Consider the following 9,967-nt stretch of genomic DNA (forward strand, 5'->3'; position numbering starts at 1 on the left):
AGGACGAGAACTGAAGGATGAGAGGTGCGTGCTATGTGGCTGTGCAGGCTCCAGGCAGGGAACAGAAGGCAGAGGACTCCGGTGGGCGTCTCTGAAGCGTCCAGTGCAAATGTTCAAAACTAAGCTGACAGCCTGGGCTACATGGTGAAACACCGTCTGTACTACAAAAATATAAAATTTCTCTTTTTTTTTTTTTTTGAGACGGAATCTTGCTTTGTTGCCCAGGCTGGAGTGAAGTGGTGTAATCTTGGCTCACTGCAGCCTCTGCCTCCTGGGTTCAAGCAATTCTGACTCAGCCTCCTGAGTAGCTGGGATTACAGGCGTGCACCATCTTACTTGGCTAATTTTTGTATTTCTAGTAGAGACGGGGTTTCACCATGATGGCCATGGTTGGCCGGGCTGGTCTCGAACTCCTGACCTCAGGTGATTTGCCCACCTCGGTCTCCCAAAGTGCTAGGATTACAGGCATGAGCCACTGCGCCCAGCCCCCAATTGTTTTTATTTAGCTGGGAGTGGTGCACGTGCCTGTAGTCCCAGCTACTCGGAAGGCTGAGGCCTGAGAATCCCTTGGACCCAGGGGATGGAGGTTGCAGTGAGTCAAGTTCGTGCCACTGCACTTCAGTCTGGGTGACAGAGCGAGACCCTGCCCACCGTGTAAGTCCAAAACCCAGAGGCCACCTTGTGTCCCCTCCTCATCCTCCCCCCAGGGACTGGTGGGTCATCATCCATCTTCTCTCTGAGCCACGTGGCAGCACCTGCTGGCTCTTTGATTGATGGGTTCTTCCAGCCCAGTCTCCGTGTTCAGCTGAGTGTCTTTTGCAAATGCAAAATTTGCTCCTGTCTCTGGCTTCCCTTTTGTTCTTAGAATGAGACCTAAAATCCCTAACGTGGCCTTTGAGGGCCTTTCCTGGGTGGCTCCTACGCTCTTCCTCCTAGTGTGGTTCTTGCCACGCTAGCCTTTCAGTTCCTGGAAAGCTGGCCCCAGGGCCTTTGCACCAGTGTCTCCTCCCAGCTAGAGGCGAGCTTGCCTTCAGCTTCAGCTCCACCTCCCAACTATTCCCACTGCTCTGCTGCACTTTTTTTCCCCCCGGTGTCACCATACCTGGCTAATTTTTCATATTTTAGTAGAGACAGAGTTTCACCGTGTTGCCCAAAGTGGTCTGAAACTCCCGAGCTCAATCTGCCCACTTTGGCCTCCCAAAGTGTTAGGATTACAGGTGTGAGCCACTGCGTCCAGCTTCTGCTGCAATTTTTTTTTTTTTTGAGACGGAGTCTCACTCTGTTGCCAGGCTGGAGTGCAGTGGTGTGATCTCGGCTCACTGCAACCTCTGCCTCCCAGGTTCAAGCGATTCTCCTGCCTCAGCCTCCTGAGTAGCTGGGATTACAGGCATGCACCACCACGCCTGGCTAATTTTTGTATTTTTAGTGGAAACGAGGTTTCACCATGTTGGTCAGGCTTGTCTCGAACTACTGACCTCGTGATCCGCCCACCTTGGCCTCCCAAAGTGCTGGGATTACAGGCGTGAGCACCATGCCTGGCCCTCTGCTGCACTTTTAAGTGGATAATTACATAAATATTTGTATGCCTGCCTAAGTCTGACGCCCTACTCGAGGTAAGCTCTCTGGGACAGGGACAGCTCAGTGTTGCTCACCATTGTATTTCCTGGGCCCAGCACAGCCTGGCACATGCTAGTGGCACCACATTGATGGCTGCACAGTGGTTGAGGACGGATGAATTAAGGGAAGAACCTGCTGTGGAAATCCCGGATTATTCTTCTCCTTCACTGTGGTCCAGCTCAGTCCCGCCCGGTGAACGGGGCTGGACACGCACACTTGGGGGCTGGTGAGACGATGTGTGGAGAACTCCGAGTCGGCACCAAGCTGAGGGGGCTGCACTTCGGCCTTTTAAGGACTGAAAACAGCTTTCCCCACTTCCCTCTGCATTTGCAGCAAGATACCCTCAGTGGCTATCACAGAAAGCATTTTGCAGTGGTAGAGCCACTCTGGACCCCACAGAAGACACCTATGGTGGGGGTGGGGGGAGAGTTCCTGCCTCTGATCGTCCCTCAGAAGAAACAAGGGTCACCTAGGCCCTTTCTTGTTGCACAGAGGGGTCCAGCGCCACATGGCTAGTAGGTTGGCATGGTGGGTGGCAATGCTACAGTTTTTGAACTTAAAAAGAAAAATCAGTAGACTTTTCTGATGTAAAACAGAAAAAAGTGGGTTAGCACAGACACAGGTCATAAAGACCTTACTGAGAAAACGGTTTGCAGTAAAGAAGCTAAAACCCACCAAAACCAAGATGGCTTATTTATTTATTTAGAGGCTGAGTTTCGCTCTTATAGCCCAGGCTGGAGTGCAATGGTGTGAACTTGGCTCACTGCAACCTCCCGGGTGCAAGCGATTCTCCTGCCTCAGCCTCCTGAGTAGCTGGGATTACAGGCATGCTCCACCATGCCTAATTTTGTGTATATATATATATATTTTTTTTTTAGTAGAGACAGGGTTTCTCCATGTTGGTCAGGCTGGTCTTGAACTCCCGACCTCTGGTGATCCACCCACCTCGGCCTCCCAAAGTGCTGGGATTACAGGCCTGAGCCACTGCACCCGGCCCAAAATGATTTCTTTACCGCAACCTGTAAATTCATCTCAGTTGAAACCCTGCCTAAGAAAACTGAGCTTCTCTGCTAGAGAGGGGTGGTGCCGGGCACCCTGCCTGCCTCTCTTCCCCTCTCCAAGTTCCTTCCTGATCTTCTGATGAGCTTTCAACTGCACTGTGGAAGACGCCTGGGCACCAGGGACAGGTTTCTAAAGCAAAACTAATTTTTCTGTACCTTTCTGTAATGCAACACACACAAAAAGCTTTAGCATCTTTTTGAGACAGGATCTTGCTCTTGTCACTCAGGCGGGGCAGTGGTGCAATCACAGCTCACTGCCGCCATGACCTCCCAGGGACTCAAGCAATCCTCTTGCCTCCGCTTCCCGAGTAGCTGGGACAACAGGCATGTGCCACCACATCCAGCTTTTTTTTTTTGAGATGGAGTCTCGCTCTGTTGCCCAGACTGGAGGGCAGCACCACGTCCGGCTAACTTTTTGTTATTTCTAGTAGAGACGGGGTTTCACCGTGTTAACCAGGATGGTCTCGATCTCCTGACCTCATGATACACCCGCCTCAGCCTCTCAAACTGCTGGGATTACAGGCATGAGCCACCGCGCCCGGCCCCAGCTAATTTTCTTAATGCTTTTGTAGAGATGAGTTTACACTTTATTGCCCAGGCTGCTGTTGAACTCCTGGGCTCAAGAGATCTTCCTGCCTTGGACTCTCAAAGTGCTGGGATTACAGGCATGAGTTTATGCTGGACCCTTGGGATAATTCTTGAGAGGTAAATCATTCTACTGAAGATTCTGGCCAGGCATGGTGGCTCATACCTGTAATCACAGGACTTTGGGAGGCTGAGGTGGGTGTATTGCTTGAGCTCAGGAATATGAAACCAGCCTGGGCAACATGGCGAAACCCCTTTTCTATAAAAAGTACAACAAAAACTAGCTGCATGTGGTGGTGTGCACCTGTAGTTCCAGCTACTGAGAGGGCTGAGGCGGCAGGAATGTTTGAGCCCCTGAGGTTGAGGCTGCAGTGAGCTATGATTGCATCACTGCACTCCAGCCTGGATGACAGCGAGACCGTCTCAAAACCACCACAAAGAGACGCCAATATCTTAAATGCCAGGATTATGAGGCTTTTTTTTGCTCACTTCTATTTCTAGGTTTTCTACATAAATGTGTTACCTTCTGATAAGAAAACCATAGATGGCGTTACTACTGGTGCTTCCAGGGCGGGGAGAACCCTCCCAGCTGACGGCGCTCGGCTCTCTGCTGCCCTCACTTGGCCTCTCCATGCCAGGCCCGGGTAGGACCTGAAGCGGCTGCTGGACCTCAGGTTGAAACACGATGTTCCCAACATCTTGAGGACCTGAGGTTAGTGAGCTCAGAGGCGTTTGTGGCTCCCACTGCAGGCAGCTCCTGGTGGGGAGCTGGCCCAGCCCTGCACCCTCATCTGCCCTCAGGGTCTGGTTCAGGTTGGTCCTGCCAGCCCCTGGGAGCCAGTCCCCTGCCACTCGCCGGCTGTAGTCCTCCTGCCCGCTGGGCACTGAGCCAGAATGACAGGCCACCGTGGTAGGGCTCCCCGTGCACTGTGCTGTGGCTTAAGGTCCTCACATCAGCCCTGGATGGCCATCCTGTTACTTCCGTGTCAAACTGAAGCCAACAGAAATGCAGATCTGTCACCAGGAAGGTGACCCCAGAGCTTGTGCTGTGACACCCTGGCCATTCCCCATCCCCGCCGCCTCAGCCTGGAGCCGTGCAGCAGCTCCAAGCCCTCTCTGAGGGAGACAAGGTCTTTTTTACACGCTGACCCTGGTCCCCGCAGCCAGGAGCAAGGACTGTCAGGGATGGCTGGTGGACTCAGGTTTTCTGAAGAGTTGAGCCAAGTGCTTCCTGCCCGAACACCCTTCTCTGTGCAGCGAACTCTGGGGTGTCCTTCTGGGCCAGGCTCCGCCAGGCAGTGAGTCTCCTGTCCAAATCCCTGAGCCCCTCCAGGGACACTGTCCGGTCACACTGTGGCTACCCCAACCCGAGTCCCCCACTGAAGAGGAAAGAGAAAGTGGATGAGAGCCCCCTCAGCAGGACCCTGCCCTACCTGGAGGGCCCAAGCTGCCCAGGCAAACGAATACAAACAGCCAGCAAGCATCATTCAAAGGCTGTATCGTTTTTGGTTTCCTTTTTTGCTTTTGTAAAGAAAAATAAGGTTGTGTTTTCTGTTTGAACTAAAACATAACACCCCCTCCCGCCGGGCCTGTACCCTGGCTCTGGGGGATGCTGGGACCACAGGTCTGGGCAGGAGAGGCCAGGCTGCCTGGCTGAGAGGAGGGCGCACCCTCAGAGCCAGAGAGGAAGGGCATTTGGGAATGGAGTTTGGTTAAGCAAAAAATAAAAAACCTCGACACACACGCCCACTATACAAAAATGGGGACCGTGAAGCGCTGCCTCCGAGTTGGAACCATTGCGGGCAGCTGGACTCAAAGGTCCTGACGCTGTCCTGGGGCCCCTGTCCCTCATGTTTCAGGGGTAGGCAGGGCAGGAGGCAGCATCCACAGCTCTCAGGATAGGAGTCAGGGGAGAGGAGGGTGACGTCAGAGCAAGCTCCTTCCCCACGTTAAAAAAAAGTATTAAAAAAGCACCCAAAGCTTAAAAAAATGAATCCTCCATGGCAGGGAGAGTTGGGGGCATCCTGCTTACTAGCAAAATGCCTGACCTGGCAAAATGTGTAGAAAAATAAAATTAAACTTTATCCCTGAATGGCAGAGTGAAGACCCTTCCTCCCACCCCACAGTGAGTCTCAGAATCCACTGAGGCAGCTGATTCTTCTCCAACTGGCAAAAGCACACGACCAGCAGACACGCGCTGCCCCAGGCCCATGTCCGAGGCCCAGGGCAGGACGGCAGGGGGGCTCTGAGAGCCACGGGCGCACAGTCCCTCCTCTCTGCCTCACAGCATCGGGAGGGTCCCTCCTCAGCGCCAGGAAGGAGCCCCAGCAGGGGAGTGGGCAGGAGAACCAGGGGAAGATGGGACTCTCCGGGGCTGAAGGGAGGCAGGTGCCCAGTAGGGTGAGCGAAGGGGTGCAGTCTCATCTGAGATCTGAAGGCCCCCGTCAGCCTGCCCTGCAGTTCCATGCGCAGCTGAAGGACCAGACGTGCAGCCCTGGAAACACAGGGCGAGGCGGGCCAGGGCTCTCTGCGTTCTCAGGGTAATGGGACTGCTTCCTGGAAGGTCAACAGAGGTCACAAAGCGGGGGGCATCTGGCAGGGACGGGTGGAGCAGGGGCTTGTGCTGGGCGTTTGGTTGCTCAGACCTGGGAGCTCTGAGGATCCCGGGCACCCTTCTGCCCACTCCACAGGAAGGGGCAAGACAGGGCAGATGACAAGGACCAAGCTTCCCTCTCCCCCAGGGGGCCTTCAGCTTAGTGGGGCTCTGAGGTCGCCCCAGGTGGGACAGGGGAGTACAGTACAAAGATGTGACCACACCTGTGGGCGTGGGGCCGGAAGGCAGGCCGGGCAGCTCCTGCTGCAGTTACAGTAGTACTGGCGTCCCTGCCAGGCAGGGCTGAACGGTGTGGGGCACCCCAGGGTCATGCAGCCCCTTGGGGCTCCCTGGCTTCGGGATCAGAGTGTCAGCACCAAACACAGCCGATGTCAGCCACGGAGGTGGGCAGCAGAGAGTGTGATCCCAGACACACACTCAGCCCTGCAGTCCGTTAGGTGAGGAGGGGCAGGTGTCCTGAGGACAGTCACAGTCCAGTGAGGTCAAGGCCCTGGAGATGAGGGCAGAGGCGGCAGCCCCTCCAGGGAGGGTCCTGAGGCCGGCAGTGGTGAAGCAACAGGCACCGGGTTGCTCCCCTCTGAGGGGCTCCAATAGTGGGTCAGCGCAGGCTCTGGTACAGAAACGCCGAGGTGAAGAGGGCATTGGCGGCCAAGCTCACAGCCAGCAGACCCCGGACCAGGGAGGGGCCGAAACGACCTGCAAAGCGGAGAGACCCCGTCAAAACGTGTGTGTGGGTGAGGTCGCTGTGCAGCTGAACAGCCCCCCAGAGCATGCAGTTTGTGGGGAGCTCAAGGCTCTGCCCAGGGTGCTCCCCGAGGCTGGTGAGGCTCACCCCCAATTCTCTTGGCCAAAGGCTTCCCTAGCAGGAAAGATCCCCCATCCCTGCCTCCCTGAAGGCACAGCTTTTCCTAACGCTGAGCCACCAGGAAGGCCGTGGGCTGGGCTGTCATGAGCTGGGGCCTGGGCGATGAGGCAGTGACCACAACGGCCACTTTACAGATGAGGACATGGGGGGCTGGGGACAGGAGCACCCGTCCAGGCCTCCGAGGGAATAAGCAGCCAACTCAGGTCCGCCTGCCGCAGCCTGCATCCTCACCAAGGCCCCCAAGCTGCGGGGCCACCCTCCAGCCTGGGGCAGCACTGGCTTCGAGAGTCAGTGCAAAATGGTCTGCCCAGGAAAAGCCCTGCTTGCTGATCCATCCGTCTCCCTGAATACACACCCCCTCCCCACCCGGGGAGTGACGACGTGGACCGATGACCTAGTCTCTTGCCCCTGAGCCCGGGGTCAGTGAGCAGAGAACCTGGGATCTGAGCCAGGCAGCTCGGCACCTGGTGCGGGCTGCAGCCCCAGCGTGATGTGGTCCCGGCGTGCCCAGGCTCTCCGGGCACTTCCAGCCAGGATGGAGGCCACGGGCCACAGGTGCCTACTGAGCACTTGAAATATGGCTAGTGCAGCTCAGGAACAATATTTCAAACTTGATTTAATTTTAATTCAGTTAATTTAAATAGCTGCCCAGGGCCAGAAGCCACTGGAATAGTGCAGATCTGGGCCCAAACTCCGACGGTGGGAGCGCCGTCTACTGAGTCCCTGATCCTGGATTCAGAGGCGCCGGGTGGGTTACTCGTTGGCCACTCAGGGACTGCAATGTCCTGGAAGATTCTGTCAGTGCTCTGGACCCACCAGGGGGAGATGGTGGCTTTGGATGCGTGCCTGCCCCTCTTCCCTCCCACACCTCAGGGTGCAGACCTCTCCAAGTGGCAGCCTCCTCCGAGCAGCCCCTGGTGGTGGTGTCTACCACACAGGTGGATGACTGGGAAGAGTCGTCCTCTTTCTTGATGGAGTGGTTGCTGCAGGCACTGCCTCTCTCCAGCTTGGATCTCAGGTCTGCAAAGAGAAGGGTGTGCATCTCAGTGGTGTTCACGGCTCCCCCCAGGGACAGACGTGGGGCAGCTGCACTTCCACTCTAAGGACAGTTGTCAGAAGTGGTGAGCCAGCCTGTCCCAAGCCACTCATCCACCCTGGACAGTGGGGGGCCAGGTCCTTGCTCCACTGTCGTGCCACCTCTGTCTGCCAGTATTCAGGGCCAAGGTGACCAGATCTCTGACATTGTAAGAGACACAGGAAATCTAAACATTCGAGGCTGGGTGCAGTGGGCCACGCCTGTGATCCCAGCACTTTGGGAAGCCAAGGTGGGTGGGTCACTTGAGGCCAGGAGTTCAAGACCAGCCTGGGAAACATGGTGTAATCCCATCTCTACTAAAAATACAAAAATGAGCTGGGCATGGTGGTGCGCACCGGTAGTCCCAGCTACTTGGGAGGCTGAGGTAGGAGAATCTCTTGAACCCTGGAGGAGGAGGTTGCAGTGAGCCAAGATCACGCCACTGCACTCTCCAGCCTGGATGACAGAGTGAGACTCCATCTCAAAAAAAAAAAAAAAAAAAAGGAAATCTACAAATTCATGTGAAAGTTGTAGGTGCTGAAGGTTGGGGGCTAACTTTAAAAATTTTAAATGCTTTGCAGTACAGCACCATTTGAGTGAAACTATCTGTGACCACACGCACCTGGCAATGCGTGATGTATTTTCGATCAGTTCCAAGGAACAGAAGACCCTGAAGGTCAACTGCAAAAGGAGAAACTGAAATCAGCCAGTAGAGGGCAATGTCCCAGAGGGTTTGAGTCATGAGAGCCACAGTGGGGTGCCTAGAGCTCCAGGGCAGGAAGGCACACACTGGAGTCAGAGCAAGGATGAGCCCCCCCACCGCTGCACAGCCAGGCCTCTTGGCAGCAGAGGCCCTCCCGCGGCACCTCGGGGCGCTCAGAAGGCCGTACCCAGGGCGTGCTTCATGTCCTGCAGGGGCGGCTTCCGGGGAACCTTGGGCGGCTCCATGGTGAAGAGGCTGCCGTTGTGAGGCGAGTGCTCATCTGAGCTGCTAGGCGTGGTGGGGGCCTCTCCAGGGGGTGATGGGAACAGCAGCAGCTTCTGTCCTTTCAGGTTGAGCCGGGCAGGGCTGATGAGGGGCCTGCGGTGGCGCAGAGAGCCGGAGCTGGAGGCCACCGAGCCAGCCACGGAGGGCGCTGGGGAAGGGAGTGGGGAGGAGGGGCAGCTCCCCGACAGCAGAGAAAAGTAATCTGGAGGGAGGGAGGAAGATGATGTGAACGTGGGCTCTTGTCACCGCAACGCTATGATGCACTATTTCATTTCTGGAGGCTTTCTTCTGTTAACCCGGGAAGAAAGGAAAGGTGCAGAGACTGGGGGCAGGGGGAGGTCCTGCTGCACAGCTGAGGGAGGAGGGGGCTGCCCGCTACCAGGCACTTGAGGGAGGGGAGAGATCCTGGAGCCTCAGCCACGACCTCCTGCCCTTGATTCCCATCCAAAGCCCCGGGCACCATCCGCTGAGAGCAAGGCCAGAGAGCAGCAAACCCTGGAGCCACAAGGCCCTGCTGCCAGCTGGCACCTGGTGCACCAGCTCCAGCCATGACCGCCGCTGAGGACGGCAGAGCAGCATGGTACCATCTGATCCTAGCGACTGCCATTCCCATGTCACGCAGGTGGAAACTGAGGCACAGGCGTGTGGGTCACTTGCCCAGGGCTGAGATGTGAACACACACCTGAGGCCTGTCTGACCCCAAAGCTCACACAAACCACTGTGCTCTGGAACGCCTGGGCCTCACGCTGCCCCGTCCCCCCTTAGCTCTCCGTCCTCCTCACCTGAAACGGGAAACTCCCCAGATCGAGACATCTGAGACGGTGGGCGGCTACCGCTGAACAGATAGCCGGAGTCTGGAGACAAAAAGAAGCAGACAACACATCAGCCCTCTGGACTACGGGCAGAGGCCCCCACAAAGGCTCTGTCGAAATCCCAGTCCAGCCTTTGCTCTTTACAAATGTGCTTTCATGAAAACACAGGTGCTCCCGGATCCCTTGGACTGCTATCTGAGGGGTGCTGGGCACATTCCCTTTTTGCAGATAAAGAAATCGAGGAGCCGGCCGGGCGCGGTGGCTCAAGCCTGTAATCCCAGCACTTTGGGAGGCCGAGACGGGCGGATCACGAGGTCAGGAGATTGAGACCATCCTGGCTAATACGGTGA

The 9,967-nt window shown here is 56.2% G+C and overlaps 1 protein-coding gene across 1 annotated transcript in view; it reads right to left on the reverse strand.

Annotated features, from left to right (window-relative positions):
- Positions 1–4,744: 4,744 nt before the first annotated feature.
- TMEM201 (transmembrane protein 201) overlaps positions 4,745–9,967 on the reverse strand; it is a 25,811-nt gene continuing 20,588 nt past the window's right edge. Inside the window, exons 8-11 of the mRNA XM_011994192.1 lie at positions 9,588–9,659; positions 8,708–9,007; positions 7,625–7,762; positions 4,745–6,573 (exon numbers count right to left, since the gene is read on the reverse strand). Of these exons, the coding sequence (XP_011849582.1) occupies positions 6,476–6,573; positions 7,625–7,762; positions 8,708–9,007; positions 9,588–9,659 (608 nt within the window). The 3' untranslated portion in view covers positions 4,745–6,475. The remainder of the gene's footprint in view (positions 6,574–7,624; positions 7,763–8,707; positions 9,008–9,587; positions 9,660–9,967) is intronic.

This window comes from Mandrillus leucophaeus, unplaced genomic scaffold (assembly GCF_000951045.1).
Source record: "Mandrillus leucophaeus isolate KB7577 unplaced genomic scaffold, Mleu.le_1.0 Scaffold446, whole genome shotgun sequence".
NCBI lineage: Eukaryota > Metazoa > Chordata > Mammalia > Primates > Cercopithecidae > Mandrillus > Mandrillus leucophaeus.